The following is a 23,834-nucleotide window of genomic DNA, read 5'->3' as shown; positions in this document are numbered from 1 at the left end:
GAGGCAGCGGCCGCCGTCCAGGGCTGACTTTTCTCTGAGCAGCATCTGCTCCCCAAGCTGCAGGGACTGAGGGCCCAGGCTTGTGTGGAGAACAGGAGAGCAGCTCTGAGGCCTCGCTGCTGTCCAGATCAAGCTTCCAACCCTGAGACCCCGTCTTCCCTGTTCCTGCAGGAGACTGACTGGAAGGTGCTGAAGCTGGTGCTCAGCAAGCTGCCCGAGTCTCTGCGCTACAAGGTCCTCATCTTCACCTCCCCGTGTAGTGTTGACCAGCTATCTGCCGCCCTCTGCTCCATGGTGCGCCTTCCGCTTCGGGCCTTTCCTGTGTCGTGCACAGCGGGTCCGCGGCCTATGTGGTGGGTGGGGCCACAGCATAGTTCCTCAGCTCTGAAAGACTGAGGCCTGGGAGGCAAACGTGTTTCCCTCAGAGGCTCGGACCCCGGCTGGAGTGCAGATGGTGCCTCTGGGATCCTGTCCTCCCATCCCAACTCTCGGGCAGAGGATTGGGGGCCTCAGTGAAGGGCTCGAGTTTGCAGGACTGAGCAGGATCTTAACTCCTTCCCCCCTCTGCCTCCCCGGGGTCTATCTCCCTGGCGGATCAGTGGGCAGCCTCCCACTTCTCTGAGAAGGCAGACTGCTGGCTAGAACAGGAAGTAGGGAGGTCCTCGGGCTTTGACCCCTTCTCCCGCTGGGCCTACATTCTCAGGGGCCACCCCGTGCCCCCTGGCCACCCAGCTTGACCCGGCTGCCGGGCAGGGCTTCACATCTGGCCCTTGGCTGTTAGCTTTCAGGTCCCAAGACCCTCGAGCGGCTCCGAAGCACCCCAGAAGGGTTCTCCAGAACCGACCTGCATCTCGCTGTGGTTCCCGTGCTGACAGCGTTAATTTCTTACCATAACTACTTGGACAAAACCAGACAGGTACCAGATGGGAGAGAGATGGTTGAGCTTTGAAAGCCTGGTCCCCAGGATGCTTGCTTCAGCCAAAGGGGCCCAGCGTTTTCCTCCTAACGGGTGGCTATTGGGCCAGGGCCAGGGCAGCTGGCTCTGCTTTCCTATGTGGCCAGTGCACCCCTGCCAGCTGGCCCAGCCTGGAACTGTGGACGTTTGAACTCACTGGTGCTCCTGAGTTGTCTCAGGGAGGAGTGGGCTTAATGAAATGCTTGAATATCCCCCCTCCACACATATGCAGTGCCATTTTCTTTCTAAGGAGCATTTCCTGGCTTGTCCTTGCTACAGCGTTAGGATAAGTGCTGAGCCACTTGGCGGCGCCGAGCCTGTTTTGAGAGGCATAGCAGCCGGGCAGAGGGCACCCCCTCCGCCTACCTCCAACTCTGCCATCAGGTGCAAAAAGCACACGCAGTAATGCCTGTTTTCTTAATTCTGCACTGCTGGGTGGGAGGCCTGCAATGAGCCATCACCTTTACTTTCTCTTTAAATTCCTGATACTTTTGTCACTCTGCCCTCATCAATCAGGGAACAGAAGTCTTAGGGAGCTCAGGTAGCCCACTCAAGGCCACAGCAAGGCGAGAGGCCTAAACTCAGACTCAGTCATGTTTGGGCGGTGAGCCCATGCTCTTGATCAAAGTACTGTTGGAAACTCACACTCGATTTGCCATCCCCCACCTCACTTCCCACCCCGACTCCTGGGGTGAGTGTGAGCTCCAGCTCCTCCTGTGTGGCGTGGCCTGGTTCTCACTGGCTGTGCTCCAAAGGGGTAGCTGGCCACACTGGGCTGAAGGTTCCCTGAGAACCCTCAAGGCCCAAAGTGTTTCCGAGGGGTGGGGCTGGCTGCAGGAAATCAGAATCATCCACAGGGCCTTAAGCTACCAGGTGGTTTGCCCGAGGCTGTGGCCTGAGATGGCATTTGTCTCCTGCTAGGCAGAGCTGGGCCATTTTCATGGAGGACTCTGCCCAGGGTTGGTGTGGGCCCGGCAGCCTTGCTGTGTTAGGCAGACCTTCCCCTTGCCAAAAGGCCAATCAGTTGGGGATTCCAGAACCAAGGGGGTGATGAGCCCCGTGTGTCCTGGCTCCAGGGTGGGCTGGGGACCTGAGACCCCGCCTGTGTAGGGGTGGGGGGAGGTGTCAGGAAGACCTTGACCAGAGCAGCCTTGCTGTCCCCTTGGCTCAGGTGGGGTCAGCTGCTGGTGGCTCTGCCGCTTAGGCGCCTGAGACCTGGGATAAGGCACTTGGCCTTTCTGAGTCTTGGTCTTCTCCTCTATAGAAATTCTGGAGTGGGAGAGGGGAGACCAGGCCCTGGCTCACCAGAATGGCTCTCTACGGGCAGGGGTGGGGCACAGAGGGCCAGCCTGTGGTGGGCCTGGTCTGAGGCATCCGTGTTGTCCCACAGCGGGAGATGGTGTACTGCCTGGAGCAAGGCCTCATCTACCGCTGTGCCAGCCAGTGCGTGGTGGCCCTGGCCATCTGCAGCGTGGAGATGCCTGACATCATCATCAAGGCACTGCCTGTCCTGGTCGTGAAGCTCACGCACATCTCAGCCACGGCCAGCATGGCCATTCCACTCCTCGAGTTCCTGTCGAGTAAGCATCTGTGGCTTCGCACGTGTGTATCTGTGTGTGTGTGAGTGAGGTGGACCTTGAGTTCGGGGCTGCGCCTTGCCTGAAGTAACTCGTGCTGCCTTCTCAGACCTCACCTTGGCTGCCTGTAGGCATGCTGTGCCCCGTGGGCCACGCTTTGCTGCCTCAGGGCCTTTATACCTTCTGCCCCTGTGCTTTGAACGCTTTCCTTCTTGGTCTTCGAGTGGCTGGCTTCTTTCCTCCCCTCAGTGTCAGTTTATATGGCACAGAAGCCTCCTGTTGCCCGACCTCGGTCCCTACTCGGCCTGGCTCTTAGAGCCTTCTCTCTGTTCCCCCCTCAGCACACACTACAACTTGGAGGGGCTCTGCTCACCCCTCAGGTTGTGACGTCCAGGAGCTCGGGGTGCCCCACTCGCCTCTTCCTTCCCAGTACCTCATGCATGTCTGGCCCTCAGCAGGCCCTCAGGCGTGTGGACAACAGGAGCAGGGCAGGGCTTTGCTTCTGTAAAGGGCCACGTGTGATATGCCTTGGCTGCCTGTTCTTTTTGCTTACAACTTTTTGAAAAGGTAGAAACCATTCTTAGCTCACAGGTCATAAAGTGAGGCCACTGGCTGGATTGAGCCTGGGGACCATAGTTTGCCAGCCCTTGGAGTAGAGAGCTGAGGCCCAGGGGCAGGGGAGGGTCCTGTTTGGGTGGGTTGTGACCTTCACTGCTTTGCCACCTTCTTGGGTCGGAGTAGCTGCACTGGATTTTTAGACACATAGCACAGGACTCTGGCAGCCCCTGCCCTGCTGTGTCGGTGGGCCTGTCTTTGCCAGGCCCATCTGGGCTCCCTCACTGGCTGTCTCCTGGTGTTGCAGCTCTGGCCAGGCTGCCTCAGCTCTACAGGAACTTTGCAGCAGAGCAGTACGCCAGTGTGTTTGCCATCTCCCTGCCGTATACCAACCCCTCCAAGTAAGTGCTGCTGTGTATCCCTGTGAGACCCTGCCCCTCCTGGTTGTGGCCCAGGCCAGCTGGAGGCCTCTGCTTGCTGAAGGCCAGGCCTCTCAGAGTAGAAAGCCACACACACTCCCTGTGGCCATAGCACCTCTGATCTGCACCCCTAGCTCCTGGCTCATTTCCCTCGGGTGCCACGCTGGACCTCCAGCACTTCTCTTCTTTTCTTGTCACAGGTTCAATCAGTACATCGTGTGCCTGGCCCATCACGTCATAGCCATGTGGTTCATTAGGTGCCGCCTGCCCTTCCGGAAAGATTTTGTTCCTTATATCACTAAGGTAAGCCAGCGGAGGACGCGTCCCTTGTTAGGGCCGGGACCTGCTTTGCCGCTGGCTCACCATGGCTGGATCAGGGTGACGGGCAGGGGAGAGAGAGGTGGGGCGCCACTGGGACACAATTCTGCCGCCCTTGTCCTGGGCCTGTAGCTCATCCCAGGCTCACAGTGTACCTGGGCTGGCAGGTGTGGAGGGAAGAAGCCTGTGGGTGCCTGGAGGGCCAGTGCCGTCTGGCCTGTGGCTCAGGTCTGCTCCACTCTGCCAGGGTCTGCGCTCCAACGTTCTCCTGTCTTTTGATGACACCCCCGAAAAGGACAGCTTTAGAGCACGGAGCACCAGTCTCAATGAGAGGCCCAAGAGGTGCGGGGCCTGCGTGGGCGGGCCTGGTGTCAGTGGGGCAGGGCAGACCTGCAAGCTGTGGCCTGTGGCCGGCATGGTGCGTACAGGCTGGGGCTTAGGGCGTGCCCTGCGCAGACCGTGCTGGGCTCCAAGGTGCCCTGGGGTTGTGAAGCAGGGCGGGGCCTGAGAAGCCTGCGAACACCTCACACATGGCTGGAGAGGCCAGCGCTGCTCCTCAGCAAGCCGGTTGCTGTGGCCTGCGGTGTTGTGGAGCCTGCGTGCTGGGTCGTGGCCAATCCTGCCTGGGTGACGGGCAAGTACAGATTTGCTGAGTTGGAGGTTGAGGTGCTAGTTCTAGGGCGTCAGGTTTTGGGACTGACTCCGCTGAACAAGCCCAGGGGTGCATCAGGGCAGCTGACTCCTGAGAAGCCAAACACCTGGCCTGGATGGGAGGATCCAGGGTCCACAGATGCCCAGCCTCGGGCCAGGGTGGCCTGTCCCCCGAGCTCTCGCCCAGCCCATTGCTAACGGGGGACATGCTCTTCTTCATCACAGCCGCTTTCGCCAAATCTGAGAAGAGCCGTGCTAGGCCTTGTGTTTTCGTTTGCATTTCATTTGAACGGCTGCCCCCCTTCCTGTCCCCCACCTTCCTGTCCAAGCTTTTTTGGCTCTCCCTAGGTGGGAATACGGCATTTTCCAGAATGACCACGTCAGTGTGACCTAAGTCAGAAGCTGTTCTCTCAAGGCCCTGTGGCTGGGGGCCGGGGCCTTGAGCTAAGAACTGACCTCTTTTTGAGCTGTGACCTTCAGGGCCTCAGCACCTGGTCCTGAGTGGGTGGGCGGGACGCCTGGTCAGCACAGCCTGGAATCTGCCGTGCGGTGCGGTCCACACACGTTTAGTTTGCACTAATGTTCTTTGTTTTGGTATCATGCGTGAAACCTTACTTTTTCTGTCATGTTTACAAGATGTATTTTCATGCATTTTTGTTTTCTGTTTCTTCCCCCTGCTAACTGGCCTCTGGCATGGTTTTTTGTTCATCTCACCCGTGGGCTCTCCATCCTGACCCTGTGGCCTGTGACCTTTCCTCCTCATCCCTCCAATGGCTTGTTTTCCCCTCCTGGGAGCTGGGCTCTCTGGGGCTTGGGCCTTCCTTCCTCACCTGGTAGTTTGAGGATAGCCAGACCCCCCAAACAAGGCTTGAATAACTCTCCACCCGTGAAAGAATTCAAGGAGAGCTCTGCAGCCGATGCCTTCCGGTGCCGCAGCATCAGTGTGTCTGAACATGTGGTCCGCAGGTAGTGGGCTTTGTTGGGTGGGGGGCTCAGACCCTGGAGCTTGGCCCGTGACGTGGCGCTGCCAGGCGGGAGCACCCGGGTGGCGGTGCATGGGGCTGCTTGCATGACCTCATCTCCTGCCCACGCCCTCCCTGGCCAGAGCTGGAGGAGAGCCCAAGTGGCAGCCCTCAGGCCGCAGGGGCCTGTCCTGCCAAGCCCTGCCCTTGGGCCCCGGGAGCCTGGTGGAGAGGGGTGGAAAGGTTGCATTCTGTCACCAAGGCTCGTATGGGCGCGGGCTGGCTGCACAGCATCCTCAGAGGCCGGCCTGGGAGCCTAAAGCAGGGTGACCACCGTGAGATCTAGAGGGTATCCAGTGGCAGCGCCCACAGGCCTGTCCCTGGAGGTCAGGGGCCTTTGCAAATGAAAGCAGCGCCCATGCAGGTCAGATGGGGACACACTCCAGGGTTCGGCTTTTCTTTCATATCCTCTTTAGTGGATTTTCTTCTTGAGCTTTTATTCTAGAAAAAGTCTGTTTTCTGTTGTAGCTGAGAGGAAATGGGGGCTTTTGTGTAGGGCAGTGGGCTGGGGGCCAGCCTGCAAGAGGCCGAGCAGGGGAGGCCTGGCCTCTCCAGGGGTGCAGTCTCATCACTTCTCCCTGCTGTGTCCGGGTGCAGGTGTGGGCTCTGGGGGGGTTATTGCTTCATGCCGACAGGCCAGGCTGCACTGTCTCCTCACCTGGAAGCTCCTTCAAGCCTCAGCGTCCCACAGCTCGGAGACCCACCCCCTTGCTGACGCCTGGCTGGGGCTCTAGCCTCCGGCTGGCTTCCACCAAGTGGGGTTTGACTTGGTGGGAGCTGGGGTTGGGGAGTGGTCAGTGAGGCTCCCCTTTCAGCTCTTTTCCAACAAATTCTTTATCATGAGCAAAACTCGGCAAAGGGAGTATGAAATTTGTATCAGAGTGAAACCTGCACAAGCCCCTCCTCCTGGTCACTGGGGCAGGGCCTGGGTGGCCCAAGTGTGTGGGTGAAGAGCCTCACATGAAGCCCAGACCCTTCCTGTCCTCCATGGGAGGTGGCCCTGTGGGCAGAATGCAATCTTTGTCTGTGTGTCCTGTGGTCTCCGTGTCTCTGCATGACTACACTGTTCTGCCACAAAGCCATCACCTGACTCTTCTGCACTTCGGTGAGGGGACAGCCTGTCTCTCCCCGTCTCCTAAGCCTCTGCTCCAATGAGTGGGCCTGGGTCTCTCCCATGAGCCCCTGTCTGCCCCCGCCCCGGGATGATGTGTCCACTCGGTTTGCCAAGCTGTGGCTCGACTGGCCACACGCCCTGGCGGGTCTTTCTGAGTGCAGCCCTCTCAGCACCTGCATGCCTTGAGCTTTGGCCCCGGTGGTAGATGGCCCGGCCCCCACCTGGCACCCTGACCTCGCCGTGGCTCCTCCCTCCAGCAGGATCCAGACATCTCTCACGAGCGCCAGCTTGGGGTCTGCAGATGAGAACTCAATGGCCCAGGCTGACGACAACTTGAAAAATCTCCACCTGGAGCTCACAGAGACGTGTCTGGACATGATGGCCAGATACGTGTTCTCCAACTTCACGGCGGTCCCCAAGAGGTGCAAGTCGGGCTCCAGGACTGGGGCAGGGCCGGAGGGCAGGGCCTAGCTTTTCTTCTGTGACTACACTTGGTCAGAGGGGCAGCAGGATGGCACATGGGGCTCCTTCCTGCGGGCGAGGCATTGACCGACACTCCTGTGCTTTCAGGTCCCCCGTGGGAGAGTTCCTCCTGGCGGGTGGCAGGACCAAAACCTGGCTGGTTGGGAACAAGCTTGTCACCGTGACGACGAGCGTGGGGACTGGGACCCGGTCTCTGCTGGGCCTGGACTCAGGAGAGCTGCAGGGCGGCCCAGAGTTGAGGTGACCACCTTTCTGCCCCTGCCTGCCTGGCCTTGATGGTGGCTGTCCTGAGCCCAGGCCTGCATGAGACAGTGTCATGCTGGCCTGGAGCCCGTGGAATACCTTGGTCACTCTCTGTGGGGACCCTTCTGTCCTCAGCTCTGACCCCAGCGTGCACGTGAGACAGACAAAGGAGGCACCAGCCAAGCTGGAGTCCCAGGCCGGGCAACAGGTGTGCCGTGGAGCCCGGGACCGGGTCCGCTCCATGTCTGGTGAGCCTCTGCCCACCCTGCCTCCCTCCTGGGTGCCTCTGCGAGTCCCTGTGCTCAGGAAGGTCCTCGGAGCTGAGGATCAAGGTGGCTGGCTTTAGGCCTGCTCCAGTTTCTGAATAACTAGAGTGCTGTCTGTGAGCCCTTGTCACGGGGTTGGGGCATTGGCGGGACATGACCTTCTGTGCAGCTGTGGCACAAGGCCCCCTTGCCACTGGGGGCCTCTTCTCGTGGTCAGTGTTTCTTATGAGCCCTCAGCAGCCCTGGCCCTCAGCCCAGCTCACCCCTGGAGCTTTTTACTCTGCTGTAGCTGAAATGAGCCGTGGTCTGACTATGGGACAGGTGATGGGGGCCCTTCCTGCTGCCCTGGGTCCGCCAAGGCCGACACTGACGCTGGAAGAGGGCCATGCCTGGGGATGGTCCAGCTGCCTCTGGGCACTAGCTCAGGGCTTGGCCAGCCCAGGCTCCAGGTGGAGCAGCCAGGCCTTGCCAGTGGCTTTTCCACTGGGCGGCGGTGGTCACCAGCCCTCCTGCTCTCCTTCTCCTCAGGGGGCCATGGCCTTCGAGTTGGTGCCTTGGATGCTCCAGCCTCCCACTTTCCTGGCAGCCCCGCCTCCCCGGGCTCACAGACTGCTCCAGCCAGCAAGCCCGAGAAGGCCTCCGCCAGTACCCAGCTCCCGGCGCAGAAGGAGAAGACAAACCTGGCAGCTTACGTCCCCCTGCTGACCCAGGGCTGGGCGGAGATCTTGGTCCGGAGACCCACAGGTACCCCGGGGGTGGACCTGTGCTCAGCTGGCCTGGGCCGCTGTCAGCCCATAGTGTGGGACAGTTACATAAAGGCTCTGGACACACAGGAGCCAGTGGCAGGTAGACTGGGCCACGGGAGCAATTTGGAGGTGACTTTTTTTTTTTTTTTTTTTTTTCCGTTACGCGGGCCTCTCACTGTTGTGGCCTCTCCCGTTGGGGAGCACAGGCTCCGGACGAGCAGGCTCAGTGGCCATGGCTCACGGGCCCAGCTGCTCCGCGGCACGTGGGATCTTCCCAGACCGGGGCACGAACCCGTGTTCCCTGCATCAGCAGGCGGACTCTCAACCACTGCGCCACCAGGGAAGCCCTGGAGGTGACTTTTGAGCCGAGTCCCCAGAGAGGAACAGTGAGGGGAGGTCCCATGGCTAAGTGAGGAGAGGGTATGTCCTGGTCTGCTCAGGCTGCCATAACGAAGCACCACAGACTGGGCAGCTTAAACAACAGAATTTATTTCTTCCCAGCCCTGGGGCCTGGAAGTGCAAGGTTAGGGTGTCAGCAAGGTTTGTTTCTCCTATGGCCTCTCTCCTTGGCTTTTAGACGGCCGTCTCCTCACTGCATCCTCACGCGGTTGTCCCTTTGTGTCTTAATCTTGTTTTAAGGATACTAGTCAGAATGGATTAGGGTCCATCCGTGCGGTTTTATTTTACCTTAATTACCGCTTTAAAGAGCCTGTTTCCAAACGCAGTCGTTTTCCAAGGTCCCAGAGGTTAGGGCTCCAACACGTGAATTTGGGGGGACACAACTCAGCCCACGACAGGGGCATTTCAGCCAAGGCCCAGAGCCTGGGAGGTATCTCAGGTGCAGTGTGGGGCCAGTGATGACCGAGTGGTGAGAGGAATTGGGTGCTGGCCCCATGGAGGCCTTGCGTGCTGGGCGGTGGGGCCGTGGGGGTCGGGGCAGGGAGAGGCTCCTCGTGTGTGTTAGCCCAGTCCTCCCAGTTCCTGTGAGGGAATGGCTGTGGGGGAGGCAGGAAACCAGGTGGGCTGAGAGGAGGTGGGCTGAGGTCAGATGAGATGCTGGGATGTGAGGCTGCTCAGTGAGGAAGGTCCAGTCCAAGCGTGGTCCTCTGGGCCTGGAGTGGAGAGTGGACAGAGCCCAGAAGCCTCTCTGGGCCCCACCCAGAACCCCCCTTTGGGAAGGAGTCTTCTGCGCTGAGTTGCCTTGGCTGCTCCCCCTCTGGCCCTGAGCCTGGCTGAGCCTGTCCTGGGTGTGGGAACTGCCCTGGGGCAGCAGGTGCTGTGAGCTAAGGGCCCCTCGTGCTTGTCACTGAGGCAAGTGACCACTGGTGGCTGCTCTGACCTCAGGGCCCGGGGCAGGGGAACTGGGGGTGGGAGTGTCGGGGCAAGGCCAGGGCCGTGCCTTGCCTGGTCCCTCCACCGTCACTCCCTGGTGGAGCACGAGGCATGTTCCCTAAAGGCCAGCGTGGCTGGGGCTGCCCAGGGAGGTCCGGGAGGGGATGGCTGTTCTGTTGCTCTGGGCCTGAGCCCTGAGCCCTGTGGGGTGCTGGCTGCCGCTCTGCAGGGAACACCAGCTGGCTGATGAGCCTGGAGAACCCACTCAGTCCCTTCTCCTCGGACATCAACAACACGCCCCTGCAGGAGCTGTCCAATGCCCTAATGGCCGCCGAGCGCTTCAAGGAACGTCGCGACACGGCCCTGTACAAGTCGCTGTCCGTGCCAGCGGCCGGCTCAGCCAAGCCCCCCCCACCCCCACGCTCTAACACAGGTGAGCGCTGGCCTCTCGCCCACCTGGTGTGCCCTGTCTGATGGCAGATGCGCCTGGGGTGGGGTCCTGAGCCTTCTTGGTGCTGCCAGCCTCAGGCATTGGGAGAAGGCTGGCTGTGGGGGGCGCCCATCTCCAGAGAGCGGGGACTGCTCCTGCAGGGGCGACCTTCTTTGGAGGCGTGGTACCATGAATCGGTGGGCTCGAGGCCCTGCTCAGCTGGCCCTAATCGTGGGGTGGACACGGGCAGGGCCAAGCAAGGCCTTGGTTCCACACCCTCCTCGGGGTGCCTAGTGCCAAGGGTTCCAGGAGGCTGCCGCACTTCTGCTTGGGTTTGGGTTTGGATGCGCCGAGCACACCTGAGCCTGCCTGCGCCTGCCTGCGCTCTCATGGCCCTGCCCAGCTGGGCCCGTGCTGTCCTTCAACCCCTGGCCTTCCCTGTGGCCAGATGACACTTAGAGGCCAAGGACCTCTACTCACGAGAAGGAGGGATGCACTGCCGCCAGATGTCCGCTCGAGCAGCTTGGAGAGCTGCGACCCGTGTGTGCCACACCCGCCCCTCCAGCCAATCGCTGGCCGCCCCCCCCCTCTCTCTAGGCTCTGGGTCTATACAGGACTAGTGGTGCCTGTCCTCTCTGCTCGACCTGTGCATAGTCTCTCCTTCTGCTGACTGGCCGCTCACGGTTTCCCTTGCAGTGGCCTCTTTCTCCTCCCTGTACCAGTCCAGTTGCCAAGGAAAGCTGCATAGGAGCATTTCCTGGGCAGGTATTCGTGCGTCTCTTTAAGGAAAGCGGTGTTTGCTGCAGAGCACCGCTCTGCCCCCTAGATGCTGACTCCTCGTCCCTCATCCGCTCACCCCTCCATGATGGCACCTCAGCCTCTCGTCGCCCTCTGGGTGCAGGGCCCTGACTCGCATGAGGACGTCGGTGCCGAATGTGTTTGCTTTGCCAGCGGGAACCCTCACTGTCTCGCGCTTTCATGGCTGAGCTCTGTTCCTGAGCCAGACGGGCTGTCCCAGCCCCTTCTTCAGGCCTGAGGAGGTGACCTTGGGCAGCTGAACCCCAGAGGCCGACAGAGGATAGCTTTTGGGGTTCGAGCCTGGCTCTGGGGCTCGGCCGAGCTGCCCCTGCCCCGGCCTCTGGTGCTCTGACTGGCTTTGTGAACCCACAAATTGGGACGTGTCTGCCTTTCATAGTAGGCTGGCCGAGGGCCTTGCAGACCAGCTTCTGGCCCGTGGCTCCCAGGCCCAGGCAGGGAGGGTGTGGCCTGCTCGGGGCTCCAGCCGCTCAGGCCCTACTGCATGGGCAGGAGCCAGCTAGGAGCGTGCAGTGGCAGAGGGGCTCTCATGGGCGGCTAATGGACTGCGCGTGTGCGGGGCTGCGTGCGGGCAGCGCTAACTCCGTTGCTTCTTCTCACCCCCCTCATCCTGGCGCTGGCACAGGAAATGCCACTTGGGGGCGTCATGCTCTCTCCTAAGTGCGCCCAGCTCGGAGTCGGCCCGGACTCAGAAGGCGAGCCTCCACTCTCCAGAATGGCTCCCGAGCCTGTGTTCCCACACAGGGACTTTCCCGCTGCAGTCTTTCAACCGGGGTCAAGCAGGGAGGAGCTCTGGCTTCTCCCCAGTTCCTGAGGGCTGGTGTAGGCATGCCCTCCTCCTGAGCCGAGGCCCCGTCTCAGGCGGGGTGGGGGGCTTCCTCATGGGGGTCCAGCCTGCCCTTGCCCACCTGCCTTGCTGAAGGAGCAGAGATGGCTTCTGTGGACACTGTGGTGGGTGGGTGGGTGGGTGGGGACTAGGGGAGCCAGATGTCCTCTCATCCTGACCCCTGGGAGCCCAAGTAGGAGACACCCTGTGTCAGGGCTCACACCCAGGGTGCTCAAGAGTGCCCTCCTCCAGCTGGCTCGATGGGAGGGGGTGGCCCTGCTGGAGGGCCGCTGTGCCCTCTCATGGGGGAAAAGCTGGTACCCCTGAGGCCACGTGAGCTCCTGGCGGCCGGGCCGGCACCCAGCAGCACCGTGTGTGTCTTTCCAGACTCTGCGGTAGTTCTGGAGGAGGGAAATCCAAGCGAGGCTAGTTTGCCAGTGGAGCCCCCTGAACTGGAAGACTTTGAGGCAACCCTAGGCACAGACGGGCGCTATCGGCACGCTGAAGCTTTCAGCAGGGTGAGTGCAGCCGGGGACCAGAGCCGGCCTGAGGGTCCCTGTCGGTGCTTGCCATCTGGACCTCCATGGCCAGACGGGCCTCTAGACCTCAAGCCCAGCTACTGAGAGGGAGAGGCGGGTGTCGGGTGGGAGGCGGGGGCTGAGTCAGGGGTGGGGGCAGCTGCAGGACCTCCACCTTAAGCTTTGTGGCACATCATTGATTTGATCTGAACTCTAGAAAGTTTTTCCACTGTCCCCCCCACCCCATCCCCTTGCCTTTTCTTATCTAAAAAAACAGCTAGATGTTCTACCAAGTCCCTGCTGTAAGGCAGTGTGGGGTTTTCCAGTGGTCTACCCAGGGATATAGCTTCTTATTGTTGGTATCCTTTAGTCTTTGGGGCTCTTGTCTCCTCTGCTGAGCGTGGGGCACAGGGAGGTGCTTTCGGGGGATGGGGGGACCATCATTTTGGTGCTGGGCAGCTCCATGGCCCTGGGCTGGAGGACGGGTGGGGCCTTGTTGCCTCCAGGTGGGGCCAGTGGTGCCTCTTTTTTTTTTTTTTTTTTTTAGTATATTGAGTTTTCATTGTTGTCTTTTTTTTTTAATTTATTTTTGGCTGTGTTGGGTCTTCGTTGCTGTGCATGGGTTTTTCTCTAGTTGCGGCGAGCGGGGGCTACTCTTCGTTGAGGTGCGCGGGCTTCTCAATGTGGTGGCTTCTCTTGCTGTGGAGCATAGGCTCTAGGTGCGTGGGCTTCAGTAGCTGCGGCTCGCGGGCTCTAGAGCACAGGCTCAGTAGTTACGGCGCACGGGCTTAGTTGCTCTGCGGCATGTGGGATCTTCCCAGACGAGGGCTCGAACCTGTGTCCCCTGCATTAGCAGGGGGATTCTTAGCCACTGCGCCACTAGGGAAGTCCCCTCAGTGGTGCCTCTTGATGAAGATTTTCTTTGGATATGCTCTTTGCAGTCATCTTCGACCTCCAGCCAGGAGGAGAAGTCATTCCACGCCGAGGAGTTGGCTGCTGGGGGGATCCCCATCGAGCGGGCCGTCTCCTCTGAGGGCTCCCAGCCCTCTGTGGAGCTCGCCTTCCAGCCCTCGCAGCCCCTAAGCAAGTCAAGCTCATCGCCTGAACTACAGACCCTGCAGGACATCCTTGGGGACCCTGGGGACAAGGCTGATGTCGGCCGGCTGAGCCCTGAGGCCAAGGCCCGGTCACAGTCAGGGATCCTGGACAGGGAAGGTGCTGCCTGGTCAGCCCCAGGCGAAGAGAGCCAGGGCCAGGGTCCCACCCAGCCTGAGGGTCCCTTGTCTTCAAGCTGTCCCCGCTCCCCCGGTGGGCTGCGGCCTCGAGGCTACACTATCTCTGATTCGGCCCCGTCACGCAGGGGCAAGAGGGTGGAGAGGGACGCCTTCAAGAGCAGAGCTGGGACCTCCAATACCGAGAAGGTGCCGGGTATCAACCCTAGGTGAGCCTCACCCTCCTGGTGGGAGTGCCTGGATGTTCCCTGTGGGGACGTGGTGCCTAAGGGGCCCAGGGCAGCGCAGGCTGGGGTACAGGTCTGCACATCCTCTGCCCCGTGGCTGGTTGAAGCCACAGGAGAGGGTAGCTCCTTGGGTGATGAGGCTCGGGCCCTGCTGCTCTCCACCTGGGCTGTGACCGTATTGGCTGAGACCCTGGCCCTGGGCTTGTAGCTCCAAGCCCAGCCCCCATCATCTCTCTTCCCCTGCAGCTTTGTGTTCCTGCAGCTCTACCACTCACCTTTCTTCGGTGATGAGTCCAACAAGCCAATCCTTTTACCCAATGAGGTAGGCGGGCCCTCTCTCCCCTCAGGGTTCCCCTGGAGCCTGGCTGGGGGTGCACAGTGGGATGATGCCCCAGGGCTGGGCAGTGGGGGCTATGCCCAGGCTCGTGGAGGGCTACGGCCTCAGGTCCCCACGGCAGCCTGCGGTAACCTGCCTGCGTGAGGAGAGGCCTCTCCTGGACAGGCATTGGGCTGGGGCTTGCTGGGCAGGGCTGGTGGTAGGGGACAGCCTCTGCCCTGGGCTCAGGCAGGGCTCTGTTGCTACAGTCTTTTGAGCGGTCAGTGCAGCTCCTTGACCAGATCCCATCGTATGACACACACAAGATCGCCGTCCTGTACGTGGGAGAAGGCCAGGTGAGGCTGCCAGGCTGGCAGGGGCTAGCCTGCATGCTGGGCAGAGCCGAGCATCCACCCCACCGGGGGTGGGGGTGGGGTCTGGGCCCTTGTCCTCCGCAGAGCTTGGTCACTGCAGGGCCGCTGGAGTGTCGGGTGCCCATTGAGCTTCGTGCCAGGGACCCAGGAGTGAGAGTGACAGGTAGTGTGTGAGCACGTGGTGCACGGAGTGGCGAGGACCGAGGAGGAGGAGGAGGTGGCGGGTCCAGGGAGCCTGCACAGGTGTGAACGGCACGCTTTTCATGTCGCTGATCCGAGGGAGGTGACATGGAGTGCAGACCTGGAAGAAGTGAGGGAGGCGAGCGCGCATGCAGGTGGGGGCGGCATAGTGCGCTCCTGGACCGGCACAGAGGGGAGGGGTGCCGGGCGGGGCGTGGGCGGTGGGGGCGGGAAGCAGTGGGGCTGTGGCAGGGACTCACAGCACCCAGTGAGACGGGAGGGCCTCAGGTGGTTCCAAGCGAAGGGTTCAAGTTGACTCGACCTGAGTCTCAAAAGCACCCTCTGGCTGAGGCTGAGAACGGGCAGAGGTGGGGCAGTGGGTGGAGTGAGAGGCAGGTTGGAGGAGCAGGGACAGAGGGGTGCCGAGGGCTTTGGGTGTGTTCTGAAGCTGAGCTGGCCCAGTTTAGTGACAGGCTAGTTACGAGAGAGTGGGGGAGCGGGGTGACACACCTGGCCAATGATGGGAATGAAGCTTCCTCGCCCTGAGTCGGGTTGATGGCAGAAGTGGGGCTGTCTTCCCAGCCACACCAGTCACTCCTCCTCTGGGTCCCCAGCAGCAATAAGCCCTTGGGGTCCTGAGAGCCAGGGAGGGGCAGCATGTGGCTGGGGGGTGGCCTGGGAGCAGGTGCCACCGTGCCCCGCTTGTCTCCCTGCAGAGCAACAGTGAGCTCGCCATCCTGTCCAATGAGCATGGCTCCTACAGGTACACGGAGTTCCTTACGGGGCTGGGCAAGCTCATCGAGCTCAAGGACTGCCAGCCGGACAAGGTGTACCTGGGCGGCCTGGACGTGTGCGGCGAGGACGGCCAGTTCACCTACTGCTGGCATGACGACATCATGCAAGGTGTGTGCCCTCCCCAGCCCGCTCCTCCTGGCTCCTGCGGGCCCTCAGGAGCCTCCGGAGAAACCTAGCGCTCCTCTCAGGGGCACTGAGGGCTGCACCCACTGCCACCTGTCCTGGCCCCCAGCCTCAGCCTGAGGAGCCCTCACTGGCATCCTGCCTGTGTTGGCGCCACCCCGCTCAGCTCCACTCCGCCCCGCAGCCGTCTTCCACATTGCCACCCTGATGCCCACCAAGGACGTGGACAAGCACCGCTGTGACAAGAAGCGCCACCTGGGCAACGACTTCGTGTCCATTGTCTACAACGACTCCGGCGAGGACTTCAAGCTCGGCACCATCAAAGTGAGCAAGGGGTCCAAAGGGCAGGTGGGCATGGATCTGGGCCCCAGGCTGGAAGCCGCATCTCTCTGGGGAAGTGCCCCCTGCTCTGTGTTGAGCAGAGATAGCGGGCTCCGCTGGGTCAGCGTTGGTGACAACACGACCTGCTTGTTGTACCCCCCTGAGGTGGCGGGCCCCCCACTTGGGCCGTGTCCTCTCCTCTGATGAGGACAACACCCGTTGGTTTCCTCTTGGAGCCATGCGCTGCTGTGGGTTTTGTGCGACTGTGCTTGGCGGGTGCACGGCAGGTGGCGGGTACGCAGCGTTTACTTGTAACAGCCCTGAGCCCTGTCCCCCAGTCCGTCCCTCATGTCGTCGCTCAGCGGTTGGGCTGGGTCTGGTATCACCCCCTTTCCTAGAGGAGGTCGCTGGGGCTCGAGGTCCTGCGGGGAGGAGGCAGGCTCAATGCAGGTGGCTTGTCACAGGGTGGCCACGTGTGGACGAGCTGCAAGGCCGAGTGGGCAGGTGCCTGGCGCAGCCCAGGGTTTGAGGTGCCAGTGCTCAGGGGCGTTGGGATTTATTCTGAGTGGCATTGAGCAGCCTTGGAGGAGGTCACTGAACACAGACCCCCAGGGGTTTGGGGCAGAGACTCTGGTAGAGGCAGGAGTGTCTGGGGAGGCCGAAGTGGGCCTCCTGCATTGTAGAGCTGTTGCAGGGGGGAGGGCGACGGCACATGCACACACACACGCACACACACATGGATGGGAGGAAACCTCGGAGGGGCCCGAGGTGTGGGTGCTCCGTGTGCCATCCTGGGCAGCCCAGGAACTTGCAGAGCTCCACATGCTGCTCTCAGCCAACAGTGAGGCAGGTGTCTGCTGGGCAGCACAGAAACCCTGGGCAGTGTGGAGGGATTGGGAGCTGTACGACCGTCTGGCTTATGCAGGCTGTAGGTGAGGCAGTAGAGGGGTGACAGGGTGGTGGCCCCCAGGCCAGATGAGGAGTAAGTGTGGGTGTGCAGGTGGCGGCTACATGTGCTGAGTTAGCGAGCGTCTAACCAACGGGCCTGCTGCCCTCCTGGGCTAAGTGTGGGGTGGCAGAAAGTGGCCCTTGGTGCTGGGGTGACCCCTGCTCTTGTCCGGGCAGGGCCAGTTCAACTTTGTCCACGTGATCATCACCCCACTGGACTATGAGTGCAACCTGGTGTCGCTGCAGTGCAGGAAAGGTGAGGTGCGGGGCCAGGTGGGGAGGCGCCCGGGGCTCTGAGCCCCACGTGAGTGCTGTCTCCCCCCAGACATGGAGGGCCTCGTGGACACCAGCGTGGCCAAGATCGTGTCCGACCGAAACCTGCCCTTCGTGGCCCGTCAGATGGCCCTGCACGCAAATGTGAGCAGAGGTGGCCCCTGGGAGGTGGGTGGGACAGGCCTACAGGCGCCACCTGTGCCGGGCTCACTGTTCTGCCCTCCCCACCCCAGATGGCCTCACAGGTGCACCACAGCCGCTCCAACCCCACTGACACCTATCCCTCCAAGTGGATTGCCAGGCTCCGCCACATCAAGCGGCTCCGCCACCGGGTAGGGAGGTTGGGCCGTGGGCACGCTGGGCATTGGGGGTGGGGGGCGCTCCCTCAGAGACATGACGGCTGACTGGGGGTGCTGGTATCCAGCCTGGGGAGCGTGCGTCACCCCTTCTGGACTTGCTGCCGAAGCTCCCTCTCCCTCAGATCCGTGAGGAAGCCCACTACTCAAACGCCAGCCTGCCCCTGATGCAGACTCACCCTCCCGGCCACGCCAAGGCCCCCGCGCAGGCCCCAGCTGAGCCCACGCCCACCTATGAGACAGGCCAGCGGAAGCGCCTTGTCTCCTCTGTGGATGACTTCACTGAGTTCGTGTAAGGCTGCACGGGGGCTGGTGCCTGGTCCCGCTGGGACTTCTCTGAGATGCTGAGCACGTGCCTGGGCTCCCCCAGCTGTCACCTGAGCAGCCGTGCTGCCGGACTCTCCCTGCCCCCGTGAGGCACACTGGGTGGTTATTTGTGCAAATAAAGTGCTGGTGTGGCCCACCTGTGCGCTTGGACACAGACACCAGAGTGGACACAGACACTGGAACGGTCAGTCAACTCATTTATTTGACTTCGTCTGTTGGGTGGAGTGGGATCAAGGCTGTAGCTTTGGCCATGCCCACTGGAGTGGGGAGGGGGCCTGTCAGGCTGCTGTTGGGGCTTTGCCCTCAGGAAAGCCTCACACGTGCACTGTCATGCTCACCTCCCCTGGCCCGGGAGCCAGCCCCCGGGGAGAGATCTTTCCCCCTACCCACCCTAGGGCCCCGTGCCATGCACTGATGCTGCCCCTCACCCAGACCCACCAGCAGGCCTGGGCAGGGGAGGAGAATAAGGCCATGTTGGTGACAAGAATGGCCTGGGGTGGTTGTGCCCCTCCAACCGCCCTCTCTGCCCAGCACCTGCCCAAGGCCAGACTTGGAGCCAAGAAGTGGCTGTTGCTTCCCCAGCCGTGTGAGCAGGTGTCTGGGGAGGGAGGCCAGCTCTGCAGTCCCAGCCCCCCCTCAAGGTGGGTGACAGTGGGCACAGGCTGTTTCAGCCACCAGGCCCCTTGGCCCTATTGAAAAATAAAGCGACGTACAAAAATATATACATTTTAACCCCACATAAATTACTGACAGACAATAGACACACAGCGGCAGCTGGAGGTGAATGCACTCAGCAGGGGGACAGAGGAGGTAATAATTTAGGGGGGAGGATGACAGGAGGTGCAGGTTCCATCCCCCATAGCCTGGATCCTTAGCAAGGGGGAGATGTCTGCCCAGGAGGTGGGGCCGGGCACAGCCCGCTGTACCTGAGGACTCGGGAAATAAATTAGCATCTCAGAGGCCGGGCACTCAGTCCAATACTGTTGTGTCCTCCCACAGGGAACTGGGGAGGGGACCCTGGGTCCTAGCTGGCCACGCGGCCTCTTTAAAGTGCTGAAGCCCACAGAGAGACACAGACAAATGCTGCCTGCTCTCTGGGGGACCTGCGTGCAGCTGTTCTGCCTGGCCCGAAACCTTGAGGGTGGCAGAAGGTAATAATACTGAGTGGTGTCTGCTCTGGCTCTGAGGGGCCAGAGTGAAGCCACAGGCCCACCCCAGAGAAGAGGCATGAGCCCAGATCCCCTGGGGCTAAATGCTGCTGGGGTGGATCTTGTTCTTGGCCCGCAGAGATGCCCTGCTGGGGCCTGTAGCCAAGCCAACGCCTCCACTGACCCGGACAAGGCTGCTGGGCAGGACTGGCCTCAGGCCTGGGGAGGGGCTAGGAGAAGGTGAGGCTGTGGGCCCGCTGCTCCTGCGGCCATGCAGGCTCTGAAGCCGCTGCTCCAGCTGGTAGACATCCTCCGTGGCCTGGTTGAGTCGGTCAAACTGGGCGAGTAGGGCCTCAAACACGGCTTGGAGACGGGAGGGCTCAGGCTCGGGCTCCCCTCGGGGCCCTGGCCGGCCCAAGCCCACGCTCAGCCCATCCAGCTGGCTGGAGGAGGTGGAGGGGCGGGAGGCGTCGGAGCCTCCGCTGGGTGGGGGCACATCCGGAGAAGACTTGGAGCCCCTGGATGAGCGGGAGGGCAGGGGCTCCATCCCTTCAAAGCGGACTTTGTGGCGGAACTGGGGGCGGCACAGGGGCTCGGTCAGTCCGGCTGCGCCCTGGGCTCAGCTGGGCCCAGGGTGCGTCCCTCTCCCCCCCACTGGGCCGTACCCACCTCCTTGACTTTGCTGAAGCCCATCCAGAGGCGCAGCCGGCGCAAGAACAGTTCCACCATCTCGTAGTCCTGCGGCTCCCAAGCTGGGCGGTACAGCTCCCCACGCAGAGCGTGGTACCGCCACCGCAGGAGGACTGCCCCCAGCCTCAGGGCACCCCACAGCCGCAGGGCCCAGAGCCCCGTGCACAGCACAGGGGACAGGCGCCAGGACTCCGCAGGGCACAGGGCAGGACCCCCAGCCCCGGGGCACAGCACCAGGAGGGCCCGGGCAGCACTCCGAAGTGAGTCCACGCAGGAGGAGACCAACTGTGGGGAAGGTGGCATGAGTGAGGCGCGGCCTGGGCTAAGCCACCCTCTCCGATGGCCCCACTGGCACCTACCAGGACAGCCAGTTGCGCGTAGGCCACGGCGAGCACCACCAGGCCTAAGGCCGCCCCCACGAGCTCTGGCAGGGCCCGGCACAGCGTCTTGCCGAAAACCGACCACTGGCGTACAAAGCGCAGCTGCTGGGCAGCCTGTGGACAGAGGGCATCAGCCGACCGACCCCGCCAGCGCCGGCTCACCCCGGCACACTGGCCCAACACTCACCTTGACCAAAAGCAGGAAGAGCAGCGAGGCGGTCAGGCCGCGGGCCACGGCGCTCAACTGTGCCACCTGCTCGAAGCTGGTAAAGCGGCGCGGGCGGCCACGCAGGAAGCGGGTCCACTGGCGGTCAGCGGCGCCCAGCTGGGCCAGGCGCACCAGCGCTGCGGCCGCCGTCAGCGCCACCAGCAGCCACCGCGCCCAGGTCCCAGGCCGCGTGGCGCGTGCACGCCCTTCCCTGCGCCAGGCGCGCATCTCAGCCGCAGAGAAGTACACAGCGAACAGCAGCAAGCTCACCTGTGGGGTCGGGGTCGGGGAGGGGTCAGGACCGGGGCGGGACCATCCGGGCCCGGGGCGGGGCCGGGGCGGGGCCTACCGAGGTGAGCAGCGGCAGCGAGAGGCCGGCGCTAAGGAGCCGGAGCGCGAACGGGCGGACGCTGAGCGCCGCTACGGCGTGTCCGGCCGCCGGGAACTCCAGGCGCAGCGTGACGGCGGCGTGCAGCCCCACCGCCGGGCTGTAGTGCGTGAGCTCCACGAACACTGCACGGCTCCTGCGCGGAGGGCCCAGAGTCAGACGGGGTGGAAAGGAAGGGGACGCGCCAGGAGAAGCCAATGGGTTCGCAGAAGAGGCTTGGGGGCAGGTGTTGAGGGGAGGGTGAGGCGCGGGGCTGCAGGCGGGCTCTCTGGGCTCCTTCAGGGGATGATCGGAAGCAGCGGAAGCTGGGCGTGGGAGTGAGCCGGCCCGCAGATGTGACCGATGTGCACAGTGGGCGGGGGTCGGGAGGGGGCTGAGGGCAGGGCGCCCACCTGTTGTCGATCCAGTTGTGCAGCTGCAGGAAGCCCAGCTGCGCGCGGCTCTCTTCCAGGCTGGGCCCCAGCTCCTGCACGTAGCCCCCGCTGTCATACACGGCGCAGGAGCCCCAGTACCAGACGCTGCCAGGGAGGAGGACAGTGTCAGAGCCGGCACCATGCAGAACCTGGGAGTGGGCTGGAACGAGGGGCTCCTCTGGGGAGCTCCCCCTGCCCCCTGGGCACCCTGACCTGCCCTCCGTGCTCACCCCAGCAGGTCCGGCGCCGAGTAGGCCCACATCTCAGAGCCGTTGTGGGCAGCACTCCCCCAGCCAATGCCGTAGTCGCTGGTGCTGAAGCCACCTGAGGCTGCTAAGCACGTAGGGGCCCTTGAGCCAGGCGGGTCCGGGCAGAGCGCTGAAAGCAGAGGGCTGGGGAATGAGCCCGGCCAAACCACGAGCACTGACTGTTCACCAGCCTCCTAGGCTGAGCTCCATGGGACCTCACCGAACCCTCCCAGCAACCCAGAAGACAGATGTCACTGTCTCACCTACACATCGAGACACTGAGGTCACCCAGCTAAGGGAGTTGGAACCAGACCCTGGCCAAAGACTTCTCTTTGAAAAAAAGGATGGGTAAGTGCCAGGGTGCCCCTCCCCAGCTCACCTTCCTGTAGCCGCACCTGCCGCAGTCGTGCGGGCCCCAGCTCTGGTCTGGACGGGTTCCCGTGGATGTAGGGGAGCAGCACGTGGGACATCCACGGCCAGAACTCATCAGACCTGACCACACCAGACAGAGTCACATGCTCCATCCTTCAGCTTCCAGTGCCCACCAGAGGTCAGAGGCCCAGACAGCATTGCTACTGCAGCCACAGCCCAGCCAGGGGTAGGCGGCCAGTGCTACCCCAGGGGACGAGGCACAACCTGGTTCCTCAGCCTGGGCTTCCCGACACTCAGGAGCCAATAACACTATTGTGGGGCTGTCCTGGTCACGTAGGGTGTTGAGCAGTATCTGTGGTCTCTACCCATTGTCAGCAACACCCACTCCAGTTCTGACAACCGAAAATGTATTGAGGTATACTTCCCAATATCTCCTAGGGGCTGGGTTGGACCAAGGGTGGGATCAAGGTGGACCCTGGTCAGCATCAGCACCACCCTGGCCAAGAAGACAGACCTGTGCCTGAATATCGGGGCGTCCATACCGGGTGATGGCCAGGAAGGCCTGGCTGTCCAGCTCCTGCTTGATGGCACTCTGCAGGCGGTAGGCATGGTCGTGGCACGAGGTGTCCCCATAGTTGGCCAGCAGCGTCACCAGCAGGAAGAACATGTATACCAGAAGGCCCTGGGGGGCAGGGATGACCCGGAGTCAGCCGAACCCAGCCTGCCCCCGCCCCACCCGTGACAGAGCAGGGCTTCCGGACGCTGGGCAGCAAAGTGCCCACAGCCAGGGGGCCTTGTGCTAAGAGCCAGGCCTGGGGGCAGACGTGGTCCGTGAAGGCCAAGGAGCCGCACCAGGGCCCAGTGAGGCCAGGAAGGAGCAGGCATTTGAGTTGGGCAGGATGGGCCAGGAGGTGATGGGAGGGAGTTGGGGCGGGGGCTGCAGAGCCCTATACCACCTGCTAAAGGGCCTTTGGTGGTCAGAAAGAGGGTGCAGGTGAGGTTTTTGAGAAAGGCAGGACCTCCTGGAAGATGCTGCCCTGGCCAGGAGGCCAGAGAGGCAGGGCAGGCGCTGGCTGCGTGGCCTGAGCTCACCCTCAGCATCCTGTGCAGCCTCTTAACCTTTCGGGCTTCCTCCTTTGCCAGGAAGAGCGCAAAGCCATGGGGCGGCCGCACGCGGGGTACACGCTCGCTCACGGGCGTCACTGCCGGGCTTTCCACCAGCGTATCATCCTCATCAGGGTGCAGCCGCTTGGCCACCAGCGAGAAATACAGAGCTTCCAGCAGGACCTGGACCAGGGCTGGCATCAGAGGGGCCCGTGGGTGCCAGAGGCTGGCAGCCTGGCCCCCCTGCATCCCACTTACCTTGAGTGGCTCCCAGCAGAGGAACGAAGCCAGGAAGCTGGAGCTGCTTGAGAGGAGCCACATGACAGACACGCTGGGGGGGAAGCCAGCGCCGACCCACCCTGACACCCCCACGGCCACAGCCACCAGGAGCAGGCTGAGCCCGTGGGCCAGGGGCGCACACCAGGCCGGCAGCAGTCGCTTCCGCAGACCCTCCACCAGCCCTGGGGAGGCAGACACAGACAGGTCACCAGCAGCGCAGAGGAAGGGGTGGGGAGGGCCAACCTGGGGACTCGGGAGCGCACCTGTCCTGGACAGCTCTGCCGGCTGGGGCTGCTCCCACGTCAGGCTCGGGCTGGGCAGCCCCCTCTCCCCTGGCAGCATCAGCGTCTGATTCCTCTCACCAGGGACACTGCACCTGAGGCACAGGCAGAGGGGAGCAGCCAGCACTCACCTGTTGGCCCACATGCCACCCAAGGCGCGGCCAGCCCACCTCTCTGGGCCTGTGCATTCCCTTCTCCTGCTCCATGGAGAGAGAGGACACTGCCACAAGCCAGGTAGAGATGGTGCTGGAGGCCAGAACAGCACTGGTCACTCTGGGGAGGGACCAGGTCACCTCCTCCGGGACCCGGTCCTCACCTCACATCGCTGTGACCTGTTGCCCCTCCGTCCTGCCACCGCTCCAGCAGCCATCGCCCCCCACAGCGTCACCATCCAGCCTCCAGCCTTGTCCCCCAGCCTGATCTCTATGCCAGCAAACCAGGCCTCCCTGTACACGAAACCCAAGACCGGCTTCTGGACAAGGAAACGTACGTGTGTCTTTCACATGCCGAGCTGCCTGTCTCTCCCGGCGCCACCCGACCTGACTTTCCGGGCTCCAGAGCTGCTACAGAGAGAGGGCAG

General features: G+C 62.4%; 2 protein-coding genes across 21 annotated transcripts in view; one reads left to right on the top strand and one right to left on the bottom strand.

The window, feature by feature from the left end:
* TSC2 (TSC complex subunit 2) overlaps window positions 1-17,917 on the top strand; it is a gene marked incomplete at its 5' end in the record, with an annotated part of 38,084 nt that extends 20,167 nt beyond the window's left edge. For 3 of the 18 annotated variants that reach the window (XM_081257087.1, XM_081257088.1, XM_081257076.1), the window contains 23 exons: window positions 172-294; window positions 782-916; window positions 2,346-2,535; window positions 3,395-3,488; window positions 3,707-3,809; window positions 4,072-4,166; window positions 5,313-5,441; window positions 6,869-7,033; window positions 7,182-7,334; window positions 7,473-7,585; window positions 8,132-8,347; window positions 9,911-10,114; window positions 10,808-10,876; window positions 12,141-12,271; window positions 13,213-13,712; window positions 13,977-14,052; window positions 14,316-14,402; window positions 15,317-15,503; window positions 15,703-15,842; window positions 16,965-17,043; window positions 17,113-17,204; window positions 17,294-17,392; window positions 17,542-17,917. In XM_081257087.1, coding sequence (XP_081113213.1) covers window positions 172-294; window positions 782-916; window positions 2,346-2,535; window positions 3,395-3,488; window positions 3,707-3,809; window positions 4,072-4,166; window positions 5,313-5,441; window positions 6,869-7,033; window positions 7,182-7,334; window positions 7,473-7,585; window positions 8,132-8,347; window positions 9,911-10,114; window positions 10,808-10,876; window positions 12,141-12,271; window positions 13,213-13,712; window positions 13,977-14,052; window positions 14,316-14,402; window positions 15,317-15,503; window positions 15,703-15,842; window positions 16,965-17,043; window positions 17,113-17,204; window positions 17,294-17,392; window positions 17,542-17,712 — 3,351 coding nt within the window. In that variant the 3' untranslated portion in view covers window positions 17,713-17,917. The remainder of the gene's footprint in view (window positions 1-171; window positions 295-781; window positions 917-2,345; window positions 2,536-3,394; window positions 3,489-3,706; window positions 3,810-4,071; window positions 4,167-5,312; window positions 5,442-6,868; window positions 7,034-7,181; window positions 7,335-7,472; window positions 7,586-8,131; window positions 8,348-9,910; window positions 10,115-10,807; window positions 10,877-12,140; window positions 12,272-13,212; window positions 13,713-13,976; window positions 14,053-14,315; window positions 14,403-15,316; window positions 15,504-15,702; window positions 15,843-16,964; window positions 17,044-17,112; window positions 17,205-17,293; window positions 17,393-17,541) is intronic. The other 15 variants (XM_081257085.1, XM_081257083.1, XM_081257081.1 and 12 more) reach the window with 7 other exon arrangements.
* Window positions 17,918-17,927: 10 nt separating this feature from the next.
* PKD1 (polycystin 1, transient receptor potential channel interacting) overlaps window positions 17,928-23,834 on the bottom strand; it is a 48,441-nt gene continuing 42,534 nt past the window's right edge. The window contains exons 34-46 of one of the 3 annotated variants that reach the window (XM_081257072.1): window positions 23,745-23,834; window positions 23,237-23,349; window positions 22,953-23,155; window positions 22,683-22,877; window positions 22,133-22,272; window positions 21,598-21,710; window positions 21,201-21,348; window positions 20,950-21,075; window positions 20,519-20,693; window positions 20,149-20,439; window positions 19,941-20,075; window positions 19,561-19,866; window positions 17,928-19,465 (exon numbers count right to left, since the gene is read on the bottom strand). In XM_081257072.1, coding sequence (XP_081113198.1) covers window positions 18,992-19,465; window positions 19,561-19,866; window positions 19,941-20,075; window positions 20,149-20,439; window positions 20,519-20,693; window positions 20,950-21,075; window positions 21,201-21,348; window positions 21,598-21,710; window positions 22,133-22,272; window positions 22,683-22,877; window positions 22,953-23,155; window positions 23,237-23,349; window positions 23,745-23,834 — 2,509 coding nt within the window. In that variant the 3' untranslated portion in view covers window positions 17,928-18,991. The remainder of the gene's footprint in view (window positions 19,466-19,560; window positions 19,867-19,940; window positions 20,076-20,148; window positions 20,440-20,518; window positions 20,694-20,949; window positions 21,076-21,200; window positions 21,349-21,597; window positions 21,711-22,132; window positions 22,273-22,682; window positions 22,878-22,952; window positions 23,156-23,236; window positions 23,350-23,744) is intronic. The other 2 variants (XM_081257074.1, XM_081257073.1) reach the window with 2 other exon arrangements.

The sequence above is a fragment of the Mesoplodon bidens genome (assembly GCF_964165515.1).
Source record: "Mesoplodon bidens genome assembly, chromosome: 15".
NCBI lineage: Eukaryota > Metazoa > Chordata > Mammalia > Artiodactyla > Ziphiidae > Mesoplodon > Mesoplodon bidens.
The sequence above is the reverse complement of the archived record's forward strand: the minus strand, read 5'-3'. Positions and strand labels throughout refer to the sequence as shown.